Here is a 26,319-nt window from a genome sequence, read left to right on the forward strand (position 1 = left end):
GAAATTCAAAAACAATGGACAAAGGTGGCGAGAATATTTATATTTTCGTAAGCGAGTGAAATATTGAATTGTTTATACAAAATATGCATAATTAGGAAGTTCGACGTGCAAATCATTTTTTATAAAAAATGTTCCTAGCGGCGCGTGTTTGATACTTTGTGTTCAAAAATCTTTATAGGATTTCGTGCTGCGGATTCAGTGACCACGCAAAATTATGAGATTCGAAAATGCGATTAAATTGCCAATAATGAGATGACGCTTTCCATCAAAAAAAAAATAATTTCTTCAAAGAAAGTAGACTTACCTTATGCAGCTGAAGCAAAGCTGAAGTTCACAATTTCATTCTGGCAGGCTTTTCCAGTTCCTCAGGCGCACTTCAACAGTTTATCTTAAAAAAAAATTGCACACTGAACTTTCACACGTGTGACCACCAAAAATCGTAAACAAAAACTAACAACCGCGCCCACGTGCGTCTTTCCCACCCTATTTGCCATCGAAAAAGGTCGCGCTTGAATAATGCACGTGGCGCCACGTGCGAATAATGTTGATTAATTTGTACTATTTTAATGTGTACAAACAAAAACTGTATTTTAAGTTAATTTGAATAATTTGTAGAATGGCAAAGATGACAATTTATTTGGGCATAATTTAATTTTTAATTTTCAAGTCTAACAATGAGTGAAAAATAATTTAACAGAAGATGATTTCCTTTAGAGTCATATGAATTGAGACAAAATTTTGGTAAATTTTGATATTTGTGCAGAAAAAATACGCTTAATTCATCAACGGTTTGTGATTTTTTTTTAATGGTGTAAAAATATTTAAAATAATGATTTGTCAAGAATACAAAGACGTAAAAATGATCATAATTTAAGATCCATAAAGTCTTGAAAGAATTTAAAAACTAAACTAATTGAAAATTAGCGTTGATTATAAAAAGCATGTAATTAGAACATGAAATAAAACAAAATTTTACAGAAATTTTCTAGTATTTTAGAATTGTTGATGTTATTCCGAGATAATAAAATAATTTAATCAAAATAGATACCGAGCTGAAGACATTTATAAAATATAAAAAGCTCAAGATGCTCGGAAATAATTATGTAACTAGTATTAGGGAAGAGAGCATGACAACAGAGCCAGCAGAGTAAAATTGGGCCTTGTTCATATGTCATGTCGCGATGCGGCGAGTCAAATTATATTGAGCCTATGATCTTCTTTCTCTCTGTGATGTTGTGCCGGATCAAATTGCTCTTAACCTTTTGTGAGGCGTCAATTTGATCGGATTTTTTTCTTCCTACCAATAATAATTCTTTTCCTGACCTTTGCTCGCTCATTGCTTGTTAGGGTGTGGTTTTTTTATACGTGTTGTAGTTGAATGACCCTCAAGATGAGCAAGAGAGCTTCTAGCTCCTTGTTATATAAATCGATGATAACAAGGATCTTTTCCCATTAATATGAAACAACATTGAGAAGGCAACAAGGTAAAAAATACATAATATAAAAAACATGCTGAACAGATGCCGCGTAGCAGATTAAATTAAAAAAAACTTCTATAGATTAGATCTTCTTTCTAGCGTATATTGCCGCCCTCAAGCTAAAAATATATAATTGTGCAGCTTCAAATTATTAAACGTGTGTTGGTGGGAAGAAATTAATTGCAAATTAGTAAGTCATTTTGATACAATTAAATATTTTAAATTTGGAATTTTCAATATTCCATTATATCTTATCAATATTTTAATTTTCTTTTCATTTAAAACGCCAACATGCAACTTTTAACACAAGCGATTCCATTTTTCTCTAGTTCCCATTCCACGCGGTCTGCCGAGGGGTTGAATTTTTATTTATTATAAACGCGCGTATTATCATCATTTTTTATTGCCCGCCAGGTATACATAAAGCAACCAGGGGGTGGATGTTTTATAAATTTAAGGTGCGGCCAGGGAGCGGTGGCAGGTAGGGGGATGAAAAGACCTTTTGCAGCAGCAGGTGGACGATCCCCCGGGAATTTATTTTGATCCAGCGACTCTGGATATCTGTGCGTACGAAAGCTGAATCACGCCGCGAGGGTATTTGAGCAGCCGACAGCTAGGGGTTGATTTTTTATATCGTCTCCCACAATCAGATCAGGTTGCTCCTTTTTTGTCCTGAGAGAGAGAGAGAAAGATGGGCAGATCGTTTTTTATATTCATTTATAAAAAAGAGGGCTTGGAATGAGGAAGAAATAACCTACCTCGGCTCTGCTTTTTTAGCCTGAGCAGAGAAACATGCTGGCCATGCATGACGAAAATACTTTAAATAAAAAAAACTCAAAAAAGAAAAACCTTGCATACTTAAATAAGTAACATTTATTCAATGCTTTTGTGAAAGAGATTTATAACTGAAAGAAAAATAGTGTAAAGATAATTAAACATTTGTAATATTAATTAAACTCGAAGCTTGCATATATTTGCTCGTTAGCAGAAATGGTTTGTTATAAAAAAAAAACACATATAGTAAAATTAGTAGTCTTAAAAAAATAATAATAATAAATAATTGCCATCGTTTTAAGTTATTTTGAAAACATAATTATAAATAACTATCAAAAATTTAAAACAAATATGAAGATAAATTTTTATAATTCTTGCAATTTTTGTTGTAAAATGGGAAAATATCTGATCTAAATAATTTTTATTTTGATTATTCTTTCATAAATTTATTAAATCAGATATTAATTAATTAGTTTTCCAATGCCCTTATTTGGGTGGATAGATTCAAGCATGAATTTTGGCTGGCAAAGACGCTTTTTTGCACGCTGGCGGTCCTAAACTGCGCAAATAAAATACAATCCGGCGATTCCGATAACAATAGCGGCGTGAGTCCGGCGCTCGGCGAGCACGCGTCGCGCTCATTTTTTCTTCTTCGTTCTTCCCCCATGGAAGGCAAAGTCAACCTGTTGGCTTCTTTGTTTCGCTGTGTGCGCGGCGTTGACTTATATAGACAAAATCAAAGGAGACCTTAATAACTTTTGCCTTCCTTTAATGGGGGGACGACTGCAAAATCGGCCGCTATTGTACAAAATTTTTTTCCTGGCTCCCCCGTTTCCCAACGCTGTGTCCTTTCGCGTGCGCCAGCAACCCAACTTCATTCCTCGGCGCGCTCCTCAAATAAATAATTTCGCCTGCTGTCAAGAGGCAAATTTCTCGTTGGACCTCTCTGCCTTTTAAGGGTGTCCTTCGTTTCGTTGTTCCACCTTTTTTGCCGAGACGTGTGCACGTGGATGGCGTAGTTTGCGTGTACATCGGGGCGTATGTACAAAAATTGTCGGTCACTGGAGAATGGTGCCAAAAGTACTGCTGAAATTTTGTCTGCTGTTTATTAAGTGAATAATTTTTGAATTGATTGATCTGCAGAAAAATTGAGGGTTCAAAGGAGATTTATTTGAGTAGTTGTAAGACTTTTGTGAAAAGCAGTATAAACAAAAATTTTAATTGAATTAATAAAAATGCTAATAGTTTAAAAATGAGGCAAAATAACTATTTAAGTATTCAGTAATCAATTTTACAATATTTTATTTATTAAAAACGTAATTTAAAAAAAAAAAACATTTTTAGGCTCAAATTGAAGTCAAAATAATCTCTACATAAAATAGATTTAAAACAAAGTGTCTTTTCAGAGCAACTCCTTTTTTTCCAATTTCGTTTGAAGTAAATTTCGGGCCACTGTGATTTTTCTTATAAACTTCACTTACAACATAATATTGAAAAATTTTTTTAAACTATTCAAGTGTTTCAATTTTCTTTGGTTGAATAAAATTTTTGACCATTGTTATTCAATCTAAGTGTTATTATTTCAACAAAGAATTGCAGAATAAGCAATAAGCAACAACTAAATATTGTACAATAGATGTCGAAGGATTTGTGGATTTGAGGTTCGCCCTATGACGTATTATTTGACCCACTTGACTTAGCGGTGGTCGGCGCGAGGGGTCTCTCGCTCTGCGCGCCCCAAATTAGACCCTGTTGCTTTAGCGCTGCTCTCTTCGTCTCGTCCACTCGATCTGATCCGACCGAGCGAACGACCTTGTGTGTTTGTCCTGCGTGACACCTGACCATGTGGAGCACCTTCCTAGAAGTATCCAAAAACAGCCCCTTCACGGGTCCTGTGCAAACTGCGAAATGCGAGCCCGCAGAAATGAAGACCCTCGTTCCAGGACGGACAATCGCCGCCGCTGCTATCGCAGGTATTTATAATTTCATAAAGCACTTTCCAGAATCCATCGTCATCCTTGTTGAAAATCATTCCAAATTAAAATAGCAAACAAGTAAGTATCTGTTTGTTCTTTTTAAATTCTTGGATACAAATGAGAAATTCTCTTTTAAAACTAATGAAATTTTGAATTGTTACAATTGTCAAATGTTACCTGACACTAAAATTAATTTATAAAAAATGAAACGACATTTCGGTTTTTCTTCATTTGCAAATAGTTCCACACGAGATTAGAATCCAGCCGACAGGATAACTATTTTAAGCACTTTTTTCTGACCTTCCTTGCGACCATTTTTCTTGGCAGGAGTCCCACAAAAAAGTGACGTGTGGCGGCGAACGCCACGCCGCGTGCTGATGTAACCAAAGCCACGCAACATTCAATTTAAAAATAATGCACCGACCTAATAATCCGGCGCTAATTGCAATGAACTTTGGCAATGCCATTGCATTATGAGAGCTAGTTGAACAAAAGTTTTAAATAAAATAAATTCTTGGGTTCAAATAAATAAAGATTATTATAGTTGCTCCCAAATGGTACCTCTCCATAAAAATCTATATATACTTTTATATCTTTTTCAATTTAACTATTGTAAAATTTGAAAATAATAAAAAAAAAATTATTCTGTTTTGCAGAAGGTGACAGCTGCGAGTTCGGCTCCTCAAAATACTTTGCCCTGTGCGGTTTGGGCGGTATTCTTTCCTGTGGTATCACACATACCGGCATTGTTCCTCTTGATCTGGTCAAGTGCCGTATCCAGGTCAACCCTGCCAAGTATCAGTCTGTCGTCCATGGTTTCAAGGTAAAAAAATAAAATAATCATGATTAAATTGCTGGTGTAAATCACAGCTTATGAAATGTAAAAATAATATATTGCGTCTTTTCTCATTTTTCTTTTTATTTCATTTCAATTTATTAATTCAGGTCACCCTTGCTGAGGATGGCACCCGAGGATTGGGCAAGGGATGGGCACCAACCTTCTTTGGATATTCCGCTCAGGTATGGAAATTTTTAAATTTCAAGAAACTCCTCAATTTTAATTTTTTGTATGTAAAATCTTCAGGGCTTGTGCAAATTTGGATTGTATGAGGTATTCAAAGTGTTTTATTCTGGCGTGATCGGCGAGGAAAACTCCTACCTCTACCGCACGTGGCTCTACTTGGCCGCGTCTGCCAGCGCTGAATTTTTCGCCGACATTGCTCTCAGCCCGATGGAGGCGGCGAAGGTTGGAGAAAATTATTTCCAAGTTTATGCTTTTAAATAAAAAATTCCGTTCTAGGTTAAAATCCAAACAACTCCCGGATTTGTCGGAACTCTGCGCGAGGCCCTTCCTTTGATGTACAAGAACGAGGGTATGGGCGCCTTCTACAAGGGTTTGGTGCCCTTGTGGATGCGACAGATCCCTTACACAATGATGAAGTTCGCCTGCTTCGAGCGCACCGTCGAACTCATTTACAAGTGCGTCACCAATTTAAAATGAAATAAATATAATTTTAAAATAATTTTGATATTTCTGCAGGTTTGTCGTGCCAAAGCCCAGAGCCGAATGCACAAAGGGAGAGCAGCTTGTGGTCACATTCGCAGCTGGCTACATTGCAGGTGTCTTCTGTGCGATCGTGTCTCACCCCGCCGACACTGTCGTTTCCAAACTGAACCAGGAGAAGGGCTCGTCTGCCATTGATGTGGCCAAGAAACTTGGAATGATGGGTAAGAACAAAAAATTTCCCAGAAAAATACATTTTATTTAAGATAGAAAATTAATAAGGGAAATTTATTGTTTCCAATTATTCCTATTTGAATCAAAACTATATTTTTTTAATGAAACGATTTTTATATTTTCGCAGGTCTCTGGAAGGGATTGGCGCCTAGGATTGTGATGATCGGTACCCTGACTGCCGCCCAATGGTTCATCTACGACGCTGTCAAGGTCTGGCTGCGAATGCCCCGTCCTCCCCCACCTGAGATGCCCGAGTCCCTGAAGAAGAAGCTGGCCGCCGCACAGGCTTCCTAAACAAGCACAAACTCCAAATTTTTGGAAATCACACCGAGTTAGGCTGGCTCTGATCTGTCCTCTAGAAGGGCCATTCCAGCATCCTGCCAAGCAGTTCTCACTAGTCGTAGCCACCCTAGCGGTCAGGCTCAATCGTCACGCGAAAATGTTAGGTCGAAATAAATTTAATTTGCGTTGGATCAGAAAAAAAAATTACGACTCTATTTAATTTTACAAAATACTGCAAAAAATTACTCGCATATAAAATTAAAGTTTGTATTGCAAGAAGTGTCAAGCAGGCCGCTATAGCCTCTCTGTGTCGCCGTGTCAATATTCAGAGCGACAATGATGCAATTTTCAGGTGGCAGGTACTTATCAGGTTGACCCGTGTACCAGGCGGTGTCCGAAAATTTTGTGTTCGTGCCGCACCACGTGTATTTGTAGGGGCAATTTTCGTCCGTGCCTGAAGTCAAGTAGAACTGGCTGGAATTCAAATTGGCATCGGCTAAAATTTAAAAAACAAAAAATGGTTCCCATTTTAGTATTAGAAAAATACTCACCCTTATTTAAATTTGAGAGACAGGTCAGTTCTGCATTTGTCTCTATGCTAACTAGCTTCATTCCAAGGACGCAGCAAATCAGGGCTGCATCAGTTTTTATTCTCTATTTTTTTTTTTTTAATTATTTTTATAGAATTTTTTATATAAGTAATATGCATACTTGAAGGGTACTGAAGAAATAGCGCCGGCCACACGCATACTTCACATAGCCAATGGAACTTGGAATTGCTATAAAAAGTAAAATAAGTCAAAAAAGTTTAAAAATTCTCAATAATTACGTTTCAAGCTTCCATCGGCATTAACATAATTCGTCTGGAAAATTTATTTATTTATTTTTGATTTTTAATTTTTTTCTTTACATTCTTACATCTATATTGCAAGAAGGAATCGAGCAAAGAGGACTTTGACACGCTGTTGTGGTTGTTGGAGCGGTAGTCGTGGACGTTGAGGTTGTTGTTACTGCGTTCTTTAGGAGAAGCGCTGGGTCACCCTGTAATTTTTTACCGTTGTTTATTAATTTTCCGAAACAAATTATGCACAGAACCTCGCAAATGTAGTAATAAAAGTTGTTGCAAGGCACATCTGAAAAGGTGCTAGTTGTCCAGGCACCGGTGTTCAAATTCCATTGGACGCATTCCTCAATTCCAAACTGGTTGTCCGGCTGCCCAAAACCCCAGGTGATGGACGTGTTTGTGAAAGTCTGTCTGGCTCCAGTGCACCACTGGAACCGCATCGGACATCCGGCGTCTGTCCCGGACGTCCAGTGTGCTCGGTTATTGAATCGTAATTCATCTAATGATATTTGTATTATATATTTGATTTTTTTAATCACAAATGAAAATTTTAAACTATTATTTATATCAGTGATGCATGTGTGTTCAATAGTGCTCTCCACGCTGAGCAGTTCCATAGAAACGTCGCAACATAAAGAAAGGGCATTTAGAAATGTAGCCTTGAAGAAATAATTTAATTTTTTTATTCACATAAAAATTATTAAAAAATCCTACTTGGGTTGTACTGAACATATAAAGTTTTCCACATATTTCCTTCAAATATCCAACTGAAATTGGAACTGAAAAGGGAAATTAATTCATTTTAATTCAGATAAAATTTCAGCGAACCATTTAAATATCTTCCATCAGATGTGAAAAGTGTCGGCTTGAAATCAAGTTTTGGTTATTTGGAAATTATATCATGGAATATTTTAATCCCTACGTCTTTATCACACACAAAATTGCTCGCACAAACTGGAGACGTGCACGGTCTTGTGGTGGTTGAAGTGGTAGTCGTAGTGGATGTAATAGACGTCACCGAATTTGCATTTGTCAACAACGCCCGGTCACCCTTAATTAAAAATTATTAAACATATTATTAAATTAAATATTTATTTGAAATTAATTTCTTCACTTCGCAAATGTAGTAGCTGACAAATGAGCAGGACTCGTCGTTGTAGACGCTGTTGGTGGCCACGCCGGTGTTCAGCGTAAGTTGGACGCAATCTTGAATACCTCTGCCGTTGTTGGGCTGTCCGGAGGCCCAGTTAAGTGACGAGTTGCCGAAAAATCCACCAGTCGAGCACCATCGAAAGTTGAAAGCGCAGTTCTGGTCGCTTCCCGAAGTCCAAAAAATGCGGTTCGAGTACTTCATGCTCGCGTCACCTTTTAAAATTAGTTGTTATTAAATTATTTATTATATCAAATTCAGCCTCCAATTCATTAAATTGGTTGAATTTAATCTCCTCAACTATATATACCATTATTCAAATCTGATAGACACTGGTGCTCAGCACTCGACTCCACACTCAACAAGGTCATGCCATAGTCGCAACAGTAGGACAAGGCATCTGCATAAATCTCCTGTATTTTTAAAAATCGATTAATAGATAATTTTTAAATTATATAAAATTAAAGTATGGAAAAAAACCTGTGTTATGCCAATAAAATAAAGACGTCCACAAGTCTCTTTCAAGAAGCCATAAGAAGAAGGTACTGTAAAAAAGGGGAAAAATTATGCCAAATAAATTATTTTTTATCTCTTATATAGATATTTTTTCAGTTTCTATTTTTTGAATTAACAAATTAAGAATTCTTTTATGAGTTTTAGGATTGGTCTTGTGTTCTTGAATTTAATAAATTTTTTGTCCTTCCGCGTACTGAGGTAATGGCATTTTTTAACATCGGCAATATATTTTGGATATGTAAAATTATTTTGAAAAATTAGAGAGCCTCACTTGTTTTGTTCAAATAAATAGTTTAAAATTTAAAGAACCTACTTTACATATTTTAGTAGAAAAAAATTGTTCTTTACTTCTTTAGTTATTAAAATTTTTATTATTATTTCATATACTTACTGACAAGGGATTTGCCATCAGCAGAGAATAATGATGGCTGTGAAAATAAAAGCATAAGATTTTCTTCTTGATTAATAAAAAAAAAATACATCTCTTTCACATGTGTATGCTGGACACTTTGGTGTGCAAATAGTGGTTGGAACAGTCGTAGTGGTCGTGGTAGGTTGTGGTGTTGTGGAAGGAGCGTTGCTTTGCAAAAGCAAACGATCGCCCTTTGTGAGTAAAAAAAAAAACATGAAATAATTATGCGATATTTTCATTTTTATTGTTCATTTCTTGTCTACCTCGCACATGAAGTAGCTGACGAAAGAACAATACTCGTCATTATAATTGGTCAGCGCTGACGACCCGGTGTTAAGGGTCACCTGCACGCAGTCTTGCAGACCCCTGCCGTTGTTGGGCTGGCCGAGTTGCCAATTGATGCTGTTGTTGGAGAAAAACGACGTCGACGTGCACCACTTGAAATTAAACGGACAGGCTTGGTCGCTGCCCGAAGTCCAAAAGATTCGGTTCGAGTAGCGCATGTCAGCTTTACGGAGAGAAAAATTATGAAAATCAAAGTAATTAATAACAAAGCACTACCATTGTTCAAATTCACTAGGCAGTCGTGTTCCGCAGCGGTTTCCACTGATAAAAGAGTCATTCCCGCGTCGCAACAAGCGGCAGCCGCGTCTGCGTAATTAAGCTGTAAATTTAATGAAAAAATAAATCATAATGTAAAGAAAACAAACAAATTTTCTTACTTGAATTGTGCTGAATAAGTAGAGTTTGCCACACGTTTCTCGTACAAATCCAACATTTGAAGGAACTGTGAGTGGAAAAAATATAAAATTCATTTTCTAATTTTTATGAAGACATTATTAAATGGAACCTCTTTTATATAATTTTTAGATACAAATATAAAAAAAAATATTAAATGTTGTAAATGCTGTTTCATTAAAAAAAAATTTTGTCACATCTTAATTTTTGACTCATCAACTTAATTAATTTACTCAGGGAAAAATGTAACACACTATGCGCTTGAGCAGCATCATCCCTTTATATAAGTCGTATAAATAAGTTCCGGAAGTATTACTTAGCCTTGTTTCAAAATAACTGATGTCTCTAGAAAATTTCCCCAATTTGCAAATTTTGCAAGATCGTGCAAAAATATAGTTTGCGATGCAATACCGATAAAAAAAATTAAATACGCATTGACATTTGTAATGTAATGCACGTGTTCTAAGCGCGCCCTTTGCTGGTGCCACCAAGCGAGTTTTTCAAAAGCTTTGATGGAAACGGTCCCTGATTGGCTGAAATTCCCGCTTCCAGCAGTTTCAGCTGGAGCGGAGCAATTAGTGCAAGTGAACATAATAAACAATTTGTTGTGGTGTCGTTTTCAGTTTTTGCCTTATTTTGGCTTTATTCTCGGTTCGTGTGTGACTTATTGACTACATTATTTGATTGCGCCGGAACTCATTGTTAAAAAAATTGAGAAAATCCAGAGACTGCCGCCGAAAACAGAGTGAAAAAGTCGCGATCAAGACAAAGTGGCTGAGTGCGTTACAAATCGAGTCAACTTGCTTGTCTTTTGAAACACTCATAAATTAGGTAAATTTATTCAGACTTGTCATAATTTGTGAGAATAATTTTGAATTTTTAAATACTGACAATGAGAGAGGAGAACTAAAAATCCTCTGGGAAAAATAATATTTTTTATGGAATTGCAGTGCCAGCTTGAAAAGATTTTAGGCTCTGCATTGATTGTTTAATATTAATTTTAACTTTTCTTAATTTATTTTAATGATTTCAGTGCACTCGACGACCCTCAAACTAGGGAGACATCAATCATATAACTCGGAGCATTGAAAAAATCCACTACTGTGAACGCCAAAAAAACTATGAAGAAAGAATACGGTCACTGAAATAAAGGTAGGGACTCGTCATTTTATGCATATCAACGAATTGATATATTTGAAAAAAAATAGGGAACAAAGGTGTTTCCCATTTAAAATTTTCATCGATTTTACCTATTTTTATACTAATGGATTTTTGAGTGCAAAACTTACGATTTAAAAATCTCCCGTCGGCTGTGAAGTATGTTGGCTGAAAATATTTTCAAAAGTAATAATCAGCAAAAGAAGAAAGGTCAATGGAGTATATTATTTAAATTAACAATATATTTAAAGAGTTGAAAATACAGTTTTATCAAGAGGAAAATTACTAGGAAGAAAATGAACATAATTAAAATTGATAATTTAATTTGAAAGGGCGTCATTTTGCTCTATAATAAAAGTTTAAAACGACAGTTCTTATAATTACATCTCTATCGCAAATGTAAGTTGGGCAAGAAGGCAAACAAACGGTGGTCGGAGGCTGCGTCGTGGTTGTGATCAAGCTGGTGTTGGACAAAAGAATCGGATCTCCCTATTAAAAAATTAAGGTTTTTATTAAAAATTTTTGAATATCGCGTCCTCACCTCGCAGATAAAATAATTGGCAAAAGTGCACGGCTGGTCGTCGTATGTGCTGGTCAAGGCTGTGCCTGTGGTCAGCGCCAGTTGAATGCAGTCTTGGAGGCCGAAAGCATTGTTGGGCTGTCCGGCCATCCAGTTGATGGACGGAACGGCCACGTTTGTTGTGCACCAAAAAAAGTTGAAAGGGCAGCCAGTGTCGCTGCCTGCAGTCCAGTGATATTTGTTCGAGAACTTCATGTCCTCTAAAAAATCAGGATTTTGTTTTTAAGCGAAGGGATAGGCAAATAGTGACCAACGGTTGTTCAGGTCGGTCAGGCATTGGTGCTCGTATTGGGTCTCAACACTGAGGAGGGACATTCCTAGATCGCAACAAGACGCCGCGGAATTTACAAAGGAGTCCTGAAATTTGTTTTGGTAATTATTCTTACTGTATTAAAATGATACAGTAGAGTGCCAATTAATTATTAAAAATTGAAATTACATCATGTTTCAAAGGAAAAAAGTTCATTTACTAAATTTCAGTATCTCTGATTAAATTCATTCTAGAATAGCTTTCATAATATGAAATAAGATAGATTGAAAACCTAATAAATATTGGAATACATACCATAATAAAATTTTAAGCTAACCTGAATTTTTGAAAAGAAATACAATCTCCCGCAACTTTGTCTCAAAATACCGAACTCTGTAGGAACTGTTGATTTCAGTGGAAATTTCAAAATTAGTTAATCAAAAAAATATCAAATTTATTTTACCGTTGAGGAATCTCCCGTCAGTTGTGAAAAGTGAAGGCTATTTTTGAACAGTTTTATTAAAAAAAAAAATAAAAAAATAAAAAAAAAATCAATCACTCACATCACGCTCGCATTGATAACTAGGACATTTTGGTTTGCAGGTGGTAGTTGGAGCTATTGTAGTGGTTGTCAAGTTTTGCCCATACTTTTGCAGCAACGTAAGGTCACCCTTTGTTGTTAAAAAGCATAAAATATTTAGTTTGGATTGCAGATTTTAGCCAGTTTATCATTTTATTTCAACTGTTCTGAGAGAACAAATTAAATCTCAAATCACGAGTCAAGATAACAAAAACGAATGGTGTTTTTTAAATAACAAAACTGAACAGAAAACAATATTAATATTTGTGCGATTTTCTGTTATTTTCTAAATTTCCAATGTTAATTCTAGTAAATACTTGATTTTTATATCTTTTTCAACTCATTATTGCTCTGAAATAATGGCGACAAACTATTTACTATAATAATAATTATTTTTAAACCTCTTTTATCAAAGCTATAATTTTTTTATGCATTTTAATAACTGCTTATTTTGCTTAAATTCTTCTTAATTTACTTTTTGATATCTGTTTTATTATCCAAATAGAATTCCTCAAATTAAATTAAAATTTGAAATTTACCTCGCACGCGAAGTAGGTGAGGAAATTGCACGGCTGATCGTCGTACGTGCTGGCCGTAGCAAATCCAGTCGCAAGCGAGAGCTGAACACAATACTGCTGTCCGAACGCGTTGTTGGGCTGCCCTGTTGCCCAGTTGATGGTCGTGTTTTGGAAATACGAGTTGTTGTTCGGCGAGGTGCACCATTTGAAGTTGAATGGGCAGTTCAAGTCGCTGCCCGCAGTCCAAAAATTCCGTCTGCTCCACAACATGTCAACTGTGGAGATAAAGTGAAAATTTTTGTATCAAGGAGGAAGGTATGCAACTGGCGGGACTGTCGTGCAGAGCAGGTTGCATAGTTACCGTTGTTCAGATTTGACAGACACTGGTGCTCGGTGGACGTTTCCACGCTCAACAGCACCATACCCATTTCGCAGCAAGTTGAGGCGGCGGTCGTATAGTCTAGCTGAAATTTTGTTTATGTCAAAATATAAAACTGGAAATTTCTATTCAAATTACAAAGTTGTTTCCAAAGAAGTACACTTTTCCACACGTGTCGCGCAAAATTCCAGTTGACGATTGAACTATATATTTTTTATATAATTTTTATAGGAAATATATTAATAAATTAAAATCCAAATTGTTTATACTGTACCATTTAAAAATAGACCATCTGGTGTAAAATAAGTGGGCTGGAATAAAACGATTTAATTAGATGATTTAAATAATAATGAGAATGAATTAAAATCGTCTGTAAAATTGGTTTCCAGCTTCCATAAGTCAGAATATTTTTAGGATTTATCACACTGGCAATATTTTAATAAAGTTTTTACGGAAAACGAAATTTTCAAGACCCACTAAAAAATTGTGGTAAAAAAATTCACCTTTTACCCACTAAATGAACTTGAACTTAATCAAATCCTTTTGCTTGAAAAGGCAAATTGTTAGATTTAAATCAGTTAACGGTGCAAATTTTTTTGCCTGAAATTTCGCTAATTTTTCTTTTTTTTCTTTTTCACATTCGGCAATAAAAAATTTGGCGTCGTTGATCTTTATGTCTGAATTATATTTTCAAATTAAACTAAATTTTCAACAAAACTTACATTTCGATTGCAAGCGTAAGATGGACACTTTGGTAAACATGAAGTGGAAGGACTGGCGGTTGTGGTTGTTGGCGAAACCGTGGTTCTGTTTGCGTTTGCTTGTAAAAGCAGCCGACTGCCCTGAATTGTTTACAATTTTAATTTTGAAAATAATTTAAAAATCGCCAAAAAATACCTCGCAAATGAAATAATTGACAAAAGAGCACGGCTGATCGTCATAAGTGGTTGACGTCGCCGGTCCTGTTGCCAGGGTCATCTGAACGCAGCCCTGCGCGTTGAAAGCGTTGTTGGGTTGTCCGGCCAACCAGTTTATGGACGAGTTGTAGAAGAACGTGTTGTTTGGTGAGGTGCACCATTTGAAGTTGAAAGGGCAGCTTTGTTGACTTCCTGACGTCCAGTACGAACGGCCGTTTATTTTCATATTGGCTAAAAGGTTCAATTTATAATATAAACAAAATCTGTAGATAGTGAGACTTTTAAAGAGTACACGAATAATTTGGAAATATTTTTAAATACCATTATTCAAATCGGTGAGACACATGTGCTCATTCCAGCTTTCAACACTGACCAGAGACATCCCCAAATCACAACAGGCAGCGCCAGCGTTTGCATATGAAAGCTTATTTTTGTTGTCATTTGAGTTTTTAAAAATCAGTTTGCCATTATTAATAAATTATGTTATATTTACCTGATTAGTACTAAAGAAGTATAAGTTTCCACAAATTTCCTGCACTGAACCAATTCCTGGTGGAACTAGATATGATTGGGAAATTTAGTAATTTTTGTTTAGTCTTAGAATTAAAAAAAATACCAGCTAAGAACTGTCCATCAGCAGTGAAAAACGTGGGCTGAAAAAATAAGCAGTTTCCCCAAAATGAGTCTCATAAAATCATAAACTTTGATTTAAAAAATAACACGTGAAATTTGTAAACTGAGCGAGTTTTAAATGCCAAGCTTTAAGCATTTTCTTTTTACATCTAAAATTTATGAATCGTTATTTAAAAAATAATACACCCCAATATGAGGGCCAAAAGCTTTCAATAAGCAAAAGAGTCACGTTTTTAGTGTTACTGTTTGCCTTCATTTTGGAATTTAAATTATTAAAAAAAATTAATAATTCCTGTTTTGAAAATTTTCAAATTAAAAAGTTGGAAATCTTTGCAAAAGTTCGGTTTTGCCAATCAGTGTCAGAATTACAAGTAGTAAAAACAAAAACGCACTCAATTAAAAATTAAATGGAAAAAAAATAACTAAGACAGGAAGTTATATTTTTGTTATTGAAATTTTACGTCTCTATCGCAGATGAATGACGGGCAACTGGGCAGGCAGCTGGTGACCATTGCTGGATTGGCAGTGGTGGTCACCAACGTAGGCTGAGGGGTCGTGGAGGCGTAACTTTGCAGGACGGTCCGATCAGCCTCGCAGATGAAGTAATTAGAGTAAGTGCACGCCTCGTCGATGAACGCGCTCGCCGTCCACACACCGGTGGTCAGCAACAGCTGCACGCAATCTTGGATGCCGTTCAGATTGTTGGGTTGTCCAGCCAGCCAGTTGATGCTCGAGTTTGAGAAAGTGTTGTTCGAGGGGCACCAACGGAAGTTGAACGGACACCCCTTCTGATTGCCGGAGGTCCAGTGCATTTTGCTCGAGTAGCGCATGTCAACTTAAAAAAAATCGTCAAGATCAGTTGAGACCGACCATTTGTTTTGGCAAATTTTTAATCTTAAAGGATCATAACATTTTTTATTTTCATTTTAAATATAAATGAAAATTTTCAATATTTTATGATGGATGTAAAACATTTGTTACTGAAGCTTCTCTTCTAAAATTAGAAAAATGAAATAGGAAACTAGAATTATTATGAAAATATTTACAAAATTAGCTCATAGTTGTCCCAGTCAAGTTTTAAATTATATGTTGCTGACTATTATCTTGAAATGGATCACTTATATACTGTATTTAATAGGATTTTTTTTCTTTAATGATCTCAATGGAACGCTACTTTCACCCAAGTTTTTATGAATCACTCCAAATGTTGCCTCTTACTTAGAATTTCTTTGATTGCTCTCTTTATTACCGTTATTAAGCTGAGTTAAGCACTCGTGCTCTGCAAATGTCTCGATCGATACCAAATTCATTCCAGCTTCGCAGCAGATTGTTGCAGCATCACTTTGGGTCACCTTTATATAGTTCATATTTGCTTTAAATGATAAGAATTTTTATATTTTACAAAAATACCTGTATGTATGAAAATAAGTAAACTTTCCCACAGGCTTCTTTGACCACTCCAATTGGCGATGGAACTGCAAAAAAACATTTTTAATTAAAAAATAATAAATTAAAAAAATTGTTTATTAAAAACCTGCGAGAAATTTCCCATCAGATGTGTATAAGGAAGGCTAAGAAATAATAAATTAACAAATTATAAAAATTTTTACAAATAATGTTTCCTTTTACATCTTTTTCACAAAAAACTGATGGACAAGTAGCAGCGCAGTTTGATTGAGTTGAAGGTGTGGTCGATTGTTCAAGATTTTCGCTCCTTTGCAGTAGTGATAGACTGCCCTATTAATTTAAATGAATTAGTTTTTCCCTTAAAACTGCGAGCAATTTTTACCTCGCACAAATAGTAGTAGGCGTAAGTGCAAGGGTCGTCGTTGAAGGAGGCCAGTGGGGTGTTGGAAGCCGCCAGGGTCATTTGAACGCAATCCTGCACTCCGTTCAGGTTGTTCGGCTGACCCTGGAGCCAATTAATGGAGGTTGGTCCGAAAGTGATGTTCGAAGAGCACCACTTGAAGTACAAATTGCAACCCTTCTGGCTGGCTGAAGTCCAGTAAAACCGACTCGGAAGACCAGTTTGAGCTGAAGTTTAAACAAATTAGTATTTTGTACACAACTTTGTACTTTTTTTTTTAAATTAATACAATAACTAGTGGCAATGCATTTATTTTCCTCGCCAGTTTCCACGGCGACGGAAGTCATTCCCATTGTGCAACAGTAGTAGTTGGCGTCACTGGCGCTGACCTGATTTATACAAAATTTAATGCGTGCTCTTTATTTATTTGCAATTTCGCAACCATCCTGTTTCCGTAGAAATAAAGTTTTCCACAACTTTGACTCAATACGCCAGAAGCTGACAAAGCTTGCTCTGAAATGGGAATATTCTAAAAATTAAATCTCGATCAATATGATTATAATTAACTTACCGTTTAAATATTTTCCGTCAGACGTAAAAACTCGGAACTGAAATCAAACAGTTAATTTAAGTGTATTATGATTCAAAAAAATTTTCACGTCTCTGTCGCAGTTAACTTGAGGACAGCTTGCCACACACGGAGCAACTGTGGTTGTTGTTGTTGTGTTGCTGTTTTTCCATAATAATGCTGGGGAACCCTTGGAAAAATAATTAATAAAGGTTTAGTGATTTAATTAAAACTAGAATAAGAGCTTGTAAACTTCCAGGCTTTAGTATTGTTTAAATCTTTTTTTATTACAAACTAATATTTGTAATTTTTTTTTAGTATTTAAAATTTAAATACAAAGAAAGAAAAATAATTCAAATGCAATCTTTTGAACAAAAACCTCTACGTAAATATTCTTAAAAAAAATCCATGTAATTGTTCGAGAATCTTTGACGGTATCAAATTATTTTTTAAAATTTGAAATCTCTCACCTCGCAAGTGTAATAGTAAGAGTAAGAACACGGATCATCATTGAAGGTCGCGGATGCAGAAGTGCCCTGCGTCAGAGACATTTGGACGCAATCTTGAACCCCGTACAAATTGTTCGGCTGTCCTTGCAACCAATTTATGGAAGTCCGACCAAAAGTGATGTTTGACGAGCACCATTTGAAGGAAAGATTGCATCCTTTCTGACTGGCCGACGTCCAGTAGATTCTGGTCGGCAGGCCCAATGTACCTGGAAATTTAAACATAAAATTTGATTTAAAAAAAATGGAAATTCACCATAAACTTCCGCGATGCATTTGTTCTCGTCAAAAGTTTCCACTGCAACAGCGGTCATTCCCATTGAGCAGCAAATTGCGTTTGCTTCGGAAGATGAGACCAATTTGGTGCCGAAATAGTAAATCCTGCCACAAGTTTCAGCCAAAATTCCGACTGTATTTGAGGTGGTCACATAATCTTTTAAATTATCATTAATTTCTAAATAAAAAAGTTTGTTTCTCAATTTCATTACCACTCAAGTATTTTCCATCTGGAGTGAACATTTTTGCCTTTAAAGAAAATTATTAAAGTTTTAATAAATTAAAATCGAGCTTAAACTTGTATAAAAATCAATTTGTCTATTTCAATTTGTTTCAACAAGATTAAACGTGGCTTTAATTTTCTTATGCGTTAATTTTTAATTCATATTTTTGCTTGAATTTAGATAAATTATTATTATTAAATATGAATAGAATGAGATTAACCGAAATGTTGAATTATTGATTACGTCTTTATCACAATTTGTTTGCGGGCAAACAGCGTTGCACACCGGAGTGGTGGTCAAAGTTGTTGGTGCTGAGGTTGTCGTTGAGGTAGAGACTGTCGTGGCCTTCCACAACAAATTGGTATCGCCCTGTGAATTAAATATAAGAGTTTTTGTGTAATTTGCTGGATTAATTTAGTATAAAAATATCCAAGGATGTCTTTCTTATAGTTATTAAAAAATTAATTAATTTTATATCAATTCTTAGTGAAATCGAGTTTTTTAAAAAAAAAAAAAAAAAAGATAAATTGCTATCTAATTGAATCAATCTAAAAATATGGTTTGAATTCATTAATCTCTCCTCTGGGGAATTTCACCTCGCAAATGTAATAATTGGCGTAGGCGCATGGTTCGTCATTATATCCATTGCTGCTTATGTTGACCGCGTTTAGGGTCAGTTGGACACAGTCCTGCACGCCATTCAAGTTATTTGGTTGACCGGGAAGCCAGGCGATAGAAGTGGACGTGAAAGACATTTTTACGGGTGCAGTGCACCACTGGAAGTTGAAGGGACACCCGCGTTGACTGCCAGAAGTCCAGAAAATTTTGTTCACGTATCGGGTGTTGACTGAAAATTTAGCAAAGTCAAGCAGAAACCATCAAGGATACTGTAGGATACATTTTTCAAGTGGAAAAATTAAAAATTGAAAAATTCAGTAAAAATTTCATTATCAACTTTTCAGTTGGAAATATTTTCTCTACAAGATTTTTATTCAAATTAGATTTTATAATTAATTTAGGCTCATAAATGTAAATATTAGGCCGCCGGTCATTAAATGTCCCTTTGCCCCCATGGCTCCTCGTGAAATAATACGTACATGTGTTCGTGTTGACCAAACACTGGTGCTCAGCGTTTGACTCAACCGAGAGCAAACTCATGCCCATGTCGCAACAAGTGGAAGCCGCGTCTGCATACGTTTCCTTTTAAATTAAGTTTTATTTAAAGAGTCTATGCATGTCTAAATTTCTAACTTGAGTTTGACTGAAGTAGTACAACTTGCCACAAGTTTCGCGAACTTCACCCGAAATTCGAGAAGCTGCGTAGGAAAAAAACGCACTAAAAATAAAATCAATAATAAACCAAATTACCGTTTAAATATCTTCCATCTGAACTGAATATGAAGGGCTGTTTACAAAAGTTCAATTAATTAAAAATTAAATATGTTTTTTTTTTTTAATTTTTACATCTCTTTCGCAAGTGAACGAAGGACAAATTGTGTCGCAATTGAAGGGACTATAGGGAGTTGTAATTGTTGCGGGTGATGCTGTCGTGGTTGTTGAAGTCGACGTTGTTTGGTAAAATGAGCTATCTTTGTACAGAGCACGGTCACCCTAGAAAAATTGAAATTGAAAATAAAAAATAAAACAGTCACAATGGATTTAAATAAAAATAAATTTAGGATTCGGTTTAAAGTTACAAAAATGCACATATATTTTTAGTTCGTAATCAAGTCGCAAACCTCGCAAATGAAAGAGTAGGTGAAGGAGCAAGGGTCGTCATTGTAGGCACTATTCATCCACGAGCCGACACTGAGCGTCAACTGGACGCAATCTTGCACACCGTAGGCGTCGTTCGGCTGTCCTGGTAGCCAGTTGACCGTGACGTTGGAAAACCAAGAGCCCGTCGAACACCATTTAAATTTAAACGGGCATCCTTTGTCACTACCTGAAGTCCAAAACACCTTGTCGGTGTACTTTGTCTGGGCTGTGTAATAAAATTTAGGGAAATGGTGAATAAAATTTCCAAAATTTGTGAACCATTATTTAGATCGACCAAACACTGGTGCATGAACTGATCTTCCACGCTCACCAATCGCAAACCCAAGTCGCAGCATGCTTTGTAAGCTTCAAAATGACTTGCCTAGAAAATAAGCGTAAATGAATAATTAAAAAAACCTAAACTTGGTACTTGATATGAACTGAAGAAGTAAAGTTTGCCACACGTTTCTTTAAAAAAGCCTGACATTGTAGTGTCTGAAATGTATAATTTGATTAAAATAAAATTAAATAAAAAACAAGTCAGCCATAATAATATTAAATTTTATTTTTTCAAAAATGTAAAAATTTTGAATTTTATTTCAAAATATTATATTAAAATCAAATTTAAAATGGCACCATTAATGAATTTTCCATCCCGCGTGTAGTTCGTTGGCTGAAATTTAAATTTTCTCTCAAAAAATTAGCATTTCTTTGTTCAAAATTGTTTAACACAATTACATTTCTTTCGCACACCAGCGCAGGGCATACTGGGGAACAGTTATTTGGATCTTGCGTTGGTGCAGGCGTCGTGGTCACGTACCAAGACAAGAGCGTTGGACTGCCCTAGTTTTCAAAAAATTATGTTTTATTTTGGAATTTATATTATAATTTTTCATTAGAAAAAGGTCTTAAGAATTTAAATATTAAAATCACCTCACAAGCTGCGTACGCCATTGAAATGCAAGATTCGTCGTTGAGAAAGTTCTGCGCCGTGATGGTCAGGTTGACCTGAGTGCATTCCAGAATTCCTCCGTCCTGGGGCTGTCCCGGACGCCAAAAGCTATCGTTTACTCCCACATAAGACATCTGGTTCTCCAAGCACCACCGATAGTTTCGAGGACAATTCCGGGTGGTGGCGGAAACCCAGAATTTCCGACCTTTAGAGAAATTCATTATTTACTTAATTCTGTCTAAGGTGAGAGAATTTCTTACCAATCATTTCTGATGAGAAACAGCTCCACTTGTCAAAGGTTTCAAAACTGAGCAATTTCATTTGTGCTTGACAGCAAAATCTCATTGCATCTTGGTATGATTTCTAAGAAAGGAATTAAAATTAAAAAAAAAGCTCTTTATTTCTTTAAATGTTTCAAAAGCTTACTAATTCATTTCCATATATAATTGATCGTCCGCAGACTGCTTTGACTATGCCAGTTTCGTTTTTGACTGAAACATAAAAAGAATATTATTTGAGATTCAGGTTTTTTTAAATCACCTGAGAGATATCGTCCATCTGGTGTGTACAAAGAGGGCTAAAAAAATGAATATTAGCCTTTATTTGGTCTTTTCAGCACGATTTTCAATTTACGTCTTTTTCACAGCTCATGTACTGGCATGAAGCATTACACGTCAGTGGTGCTGCTGTAGTGGTGCCAGTACCAAGGAGGCTTGGTGACCCCTGTAATTTTTTGATCAATTTAAAAATTGTTCCTAATTTTGTTGTTGCTTTTTATTCATCCAATCAGTACAATCCTACTTACATTAAAAACTTAACAGGAGAAAACAAATGATTATTTTCAAAAGGATTGATGGGCAGAATGGATATAAAAGTCGTATCCAAAAAGAAATCTTCGGGTACAGGCATTATTTTATGTCTCAAACCTTGCAAATGAAGTTGAAAGGTGTGAAGCAGGACTCGTCGTTGAGCACGGTATTGGTTGTCGCGCCAGGGTTCATGGTGAGCTGAATGCAATCCTGCACTCCGTTGGCGTAGTTGGGCTGGCCTGGTGCCCACTGCAGGGTACCAGGATCCCAAGACTCATTTGTCGAGCACCACTTGAATGATTTCAATGGACAACCTCGCTGACTTCCCGAAGTCCAGAATGCTCGTGGCGAATACATCATGTCGACTGCCAAATCATTTAAATTAATTTATAAGAAGAGGGAGTTTCACATGCAAAGTTAGCTTCTCTGGTATTTTCTAAACTAACTTTTGTAGATCACCCTCATTAATGAAAAAATTCAAGTTTTTCTCTTGAACTTTATTGCAATATAATGAGAGCGATTCAAAAGCCTAGCCTGGCTAGTAAGTTTTAGCTAATTTTAAGATGATTTCGCCCTTGATTTTGCAGATCTTATGTTAACTTGGCTGCCGAGCAAAATTAGCCATGGCCATTTCAAAATTGTCCTGATTTTTTTTACCATTGTTTAAGTTATGCAGGCAATCCTGTTCAGCTTTGTTATCCAAAGACAACAGCGACATCCCTATTTCGCAACAGGCCACACTTGCCTCTGTTTGAGAAACCTTTAATTGGAAAAATTAATTTTGATTGGTTTTTAACTTTTAATTTTATGTTACAGATGCTCTACTGAAAAGATACAACTTCCCGCAGGTTTCTTTTAAAATCCCGAAATTTGGTGCCACTAAAGAAGGGAATTAGTTTCGTGCAATAAATTACTTAATTTTTTCACCATTAATTACAGAGTTGTTTGCAATGAAGTATGCCGGCTGAAAATTTAAACAATATCACATGGTTTTTATAAAAATAATAAAAAAGCTCACATTTTTCGCGCACTGGAATGAAGGACAAACAACAGGACAGGGTGGGACGGTTGTGATCGTCGGTCCTGTCGTAGGCCAGTTTGTCACCTGCCCTGTACTCTGCAAAAGGCTGATGTCTCCCTGATTTTTTTACAAATATTTTTTTCTTTTTAGTTTTTAAATAATAAATTTGTTAACCTCGCAAGCATAATTGTTCACATTATTGCATGAGTCCGTGTTATAAAGTGAGACCCCCTTTCCTAAAACCAATCGCAGGCAGTCCTGGTCAGGTGGTGCAGGCGCGACCGGTTTCGGGTAGTTTGCCATCCAGTTCACGTTGGACACGTTGATGTTGGTCGTGCACCAACGAAGGCTGCAAAAAGAAGTGGCCCCTGAAGTCCACAACTGACGAGAAACGGCAAAGTCCGGGTCAACTGTGCGGATAATCAAGGTTGTTGTTATACAAAATAAATGATTTTTTTTTTTATAAAACTCACAGTTTGCAAGGTCGTTAACGCAATTTTGCTTTGCTACGTCACCAAAAGTCGCCAACGTCATTCCCATAGAGCAGCACGTCGATATCGCGTCTGGCAAACTTTTCTGTGGTTTTGTTTAGATTTGCCGTGAAAATTATTTATATTTGAGGACGATCAAAAGTAACCCTTAACTTCACCATTGAAAACTGGCATTCAAACAATTGGATTCATTTTTACATTGTTGGAAATCCGTTGAATAAATAAGTTATAGTAAAATTTAAGTTCTGCAATAGTTCAGATCTTTTGGATCGCATCATGAGAGCATGATTTTTAGCCAATATTGGAAATAATTTTGGCCTTATATCCTTAAAAAAAATTGTGGCAAAAAACTCAATTTTTCTTCCAAAAATCGCAAATATTGGTTTCTATTGTTGTAAGAAATTGGTGCCAGTAAGCAAAAAGAATCATAATTACCACATTGGTTGAAAACAAGTAAAGCCGTCCACAAGATATCTTCAGCTGACCATTTGCTGCGGGGACTATAAATTTTCGTAGTATTTTCAAGTGTCATTATTATAATTTTTTTAATCTTTCTTAAAATAAAGTGGTATGGCTTTGTTCAAATAAGCAAATCGTTTTAAATATTGCAAATTGCAACAAAATTTAATATTAAGGCATTATTTTGGGGATATTTACCTGTTAAAAATTGCCCTGCGTTGTTTATAAACACCGAGCTCTAAGGATAGAATTTTGAAATATATTAATGATTTATTTCATTGATTTTTCCAGTTAGAGTTTTACATTTGTGTCTCTTTTACACATAGCCTCAGGACACTTTTGTGTCACGCATGGGGCGACAGTAGTCGTCGTTGCGATGGGCGTTGTGGAGGCGGCGGGGGTTGTGGGCCACGAGCTCACTAGGGCCTGGTTTTCGATCAGACTCACTGGACCCTTTTTGAAAATTTACTATCAGAATAACTTGTAGAAAAAAAATAATATTACTTTGCAGATGTAATAATTCAGCGCGGAACAGTAGTCGGTGTTCAAGGAAAGCTTTCCCTTGTCAATCAGCGCCCGAACGCAGTCTTGGTTCGGTGGGGTGGCAAAGGAACTTTTTGGAAAACCGGACATCCAGATGTTGGTGTTTGGGGAAATCGTCTCATTCGACGGGCACCAAGAGTAGTTGCACGAAAATGATGCCCCCGAAGTCCAGAAAAGCCGAGGTTGATCCGTAAAAAATTGATCGTCTATTGCTCAAGTTTTAAAATTTATAAATTTAAAAAAAGAAAATCATAAACAAACATTTAGCCATTTCAGAAAGGCAATTGATTTCCGTGCTGTTCTTCAAAGTGGCCAAAGTCATGCTCATAGAGCAGCAAGTCGATGCTGCGTCTGTGTAGTTTTTCTTTAGGAAGAAATTAAATTAAAAGAATTTGACATTTTTTTGTTACTTTACCAGGTTTGTGGAAAAAAGCCACAATTGTCCACAAGTTATTCTGAGTTGACCGTTTGGAGACGGAGCTGAGAAATATAATTTTTCATTTAAACAATTTATATATTTTTAAAAATTCAAAATAGTCAAAAATTTTACTAATTTTTTTTTTTTATATTTCCACACTATTTTCCAACATAAAGAAAATAGTATTTCGATAATTTAATGTAGTGATACCTGCTAAAAACTGAGTGCCATTGTTGCTGAAGAGCGGAGGAATCGACTTTCCATTATCTTTGGTGCAATTGTAACTGGGACAGTTAATCTGTGTGCAAGGGCCAGGAGTGGCCGCCTCTACCGTGGTTGTTTCCTCCGAAGTAACTGACGTTGTTTCTTCGGACGTTGTGTCTTCAGATTTCGTCGTCGCCTCAGTGGTTGTTTTCCCTTTTACGGGTTTCGGCGTTGTCGTCTTTTTCGTTTTAGGCTTTTTTGTCTACATAAAAAAAATACTAAGAATTTGTGAAGTTTCCTATTAAATTATAAATTTGCAGTCCGCATAAATTTCCTGTGATATTTCATCGCACATTGGCACAGATTTTATACAAATTCAGGATTTTTTTTTTTCAGATAATTTCACCTTTATAAAAATTGTAGAGAGAGGAATGTAGAGGCCTGGTGTTGTGGGGATGAAAACTGTTGGTGTGAATGTTCGCGAGAAGAAAACGGGCGGCGTAATAGTGAAAAAAAGCTGCGTTGACCACCCGCCATTCCCAATGCCCCACGAAGGGTTCTGGGCTCGCTGCTGTTCTAGCCTGTTGTTGCAGGTCCGTTCTATGTTGATGCGGCGGTTTATTTTAAGCAAGACCAACGTTTCTGCAAATTGAAGTTTAAAATATTTTTAAGTCTTAACAGGGAATTTTCCAGCATAATTTTCAATAAAAATTGAAACTTTAGTTTCGAATTAATAACAAATTAAATGATATTGTGGAAGATTATTTTAATTAAATTAACCGTAAAATTTTCTCAAAATAACCAGAAATACTTCAAATCAATGGAATGTTAAAAAAGACTTAAATTGGGTTTTGCTCTTGACTTAATTTGAGGCCACAATTGAACCCTCTTTTTGTCCTGAATGATTTACTTAAAAAAAAAGCGGCTACCATTATTGTAAGAGTTGGAGTCAACGTTGGTATCTCCATTATCGACATATTCGTTGTCGGAGTCCGCTAATGCAGAAATCTACCAAGGAAATTATTATTTTTATTTGTTCTCATTTTTCAGGAGTATTTTAAAAACAGACCAGCAGCAGAAATTGCACAGAAATTATTTGTCGAAGATCCATTAATATTTAAGTGTGGGCACACAGTTCAGGCCATAGTTTTCCATGCTGAGGACGCACATGAATACACGAGCGCGCGGCTCCATCGCGATCACATATCCGGTCGAAGCATCCGCTCTCCTCGATCGCAGCTCTCGTTTCGGGCCGCGTGCGACGAATTTCAGCGTGCGAGTTAGAAATACGTGCACTCGAAAAGCTAGAAATTTGTAATAATTTATTACGTAATTTGGCAGAATTATAAATAATATATTT

The 26,319-nt window shown here is 36.0% G+C and overlaps 3 protein-coding genes across 3 annotated transcripts in view; 2 read left to right on the forward strand and 1 right to left on the reverse strand.

Annotated features, from left to right (window-relative positions):
• The first annotated feature begins 4,005 nt into the window (after window positions 1-4,005).
• Window positions 4,006-6,458, forward strand: LOC132193133 (solute carrier family 25 member 3-like). Its single transcript, XM_059613549.1, has 7 exons — window positions 4,006-4,225; window positions 4,885-5,051; window positions 5,174-5,248; window positions 5,313-5,474; window positions 5,529-5,707; window positions 5,769-5,956; window positions 6,094-6,458. Exons 1-7 carry the CDS (start codon window positions 4,096-4,098, stop codon window positions 6,258-6,260), a joined length of 1,068 nt encoding a protein of 355 aa, XP_059469532.1. The 5' UTR covers window positions 4,006-4,095; the 3' UTR covers window positions 6,261-6,458.
• Window positions 6,099-26,157, reverse strand: LOC132193130 (uncharacterized). Its single transcript, XM_059613541.1, has 80 exons — window positions 26,029-26,157; window positions 25,889-25,967; window positions 25,366-25,601; window positions 24,966-25,221; window positions 24,753-24,817; window positions 24,599-24,701; window positions 24,299-24,543; window positions 24,098-24,247; window positions 23,993-24,032; window positions 23,771-23,835; window positions 23,318-23,420; window positions 23,019-23,254; window positions 22,842-22,961; window positions 22,751-22,787; window positions 22,638-22,702; window positions 22,481-22,583; window positions 21,941-22,188; window positions 21,648-21,737; window positions 21,555-21,591; window positions 21,441-21,505; window positions 21,275-21,377; window positions 20,996-21,219; window positions 20,801-20,905; window positions 20,699-20,735; window positions 20,493-20,557; window positions 20,342-20,444; window positions 20,044-20,288; window positions 19,769-19,915; window positions 19,673-19,709; window positions 19,556-19,620; window positions 19,402-19,504; window positions 18,901-19,151; window positions 18,548-18,673; window positions 18,293-18,329; window positions 18,061-18,237; window positions 17,769-18,013; window positions 17,390-17,488; window positions 17,302-17,338; window positions 17,173-17,243; window positions 17,020-17,119; window positions 16,713-16,957; window positions 16,553-16,660; window positions 16,458-16,494; window positions 16,334-16,398; window positions 16,173-16,275; window positions 15,385-15,758; window positions 14,907-14,943; window positions 14,784-14,848; window positions 14,612-14,714; window positions 14,271-14,521; window positions 14,096-14,215; window positions 13,648-13,684; window positions 13,512-13,576; window positions 13,356-13,458; window positions 13,016-13,269; window positions 12,460-12,567; window positions 12,360-12,396; window positions 12,234-12,298; window positions 11,901-12,003; window positions 11,608-11,846; window positions 11,451-11,555; window positions 11,198-11,234; window positions 9,893-9,957; window positions 9,732-9,834; window positions 9,434-9,678; window positions 9,239-9,361; window positions 9,150-9,186; window positions 8,723-8,787; window positions 8,553-8,655; window positions 8,207-8,457; window positions 8,015-8,143; window positions 7,921-7,957; window positions 7,807-7,871; window positions 7,649-7,751; window positions 7,344-7,591; window positions 7,167-7,289; window positions 7,078-7,111; window positions 6,960-7,027; window positions 6,800-6,902; window positions 6,099-6,744 (listed from the first exon to the last, which is right to left on the reverse strand). Exons 1-80 carry the CDS (start codon window positions 26,068-26,070, stop codon window positions 6,491-6,493), a joined length of 9,579 nt encoding a protein of 3,192 aa, XP_059469524.1. The 5' UTR covers window positions 26,071-26,157; the 3' UTR covers window positions 6,099-6,490.
• LOC132193131 (laminin subunit beta-1) overlaps window positions 10,562-26,319 on the forward strand; it is a 29,336-nt gene continuing 13,578 nt past the window's right edge. Inside the window, exons 1-2 of the mRNA XM_059613544.1 lie at window positions 10,562-10,739; window positions 10,942-11,060. The gene's annotated coding sequence lies outside the window, so the exon portion shown is untranslated. The remainder of the gene's footprint in view (window positions 10,740-10,941; window positions 11,061-26,319) is intronic.

Source organism: Neocloeon triangulifer, unplaced genomic scaffold, assembly GCF_031216515.1.
Source record: "Neocloeon triangulifer isolate White Clay Creek 2 clone unplaced genomic scaffold, ASM3121651v1 ptg000003l, whole genome shotgun sequence".
Classification (NCBI taxonomy): domain Eukaryota; kingdom Metazoa; phylum Arthropoda; class Insecta; order Ephemeroptera; family Baetidae; genus Neocloeon; species Neocloeon triangulifer.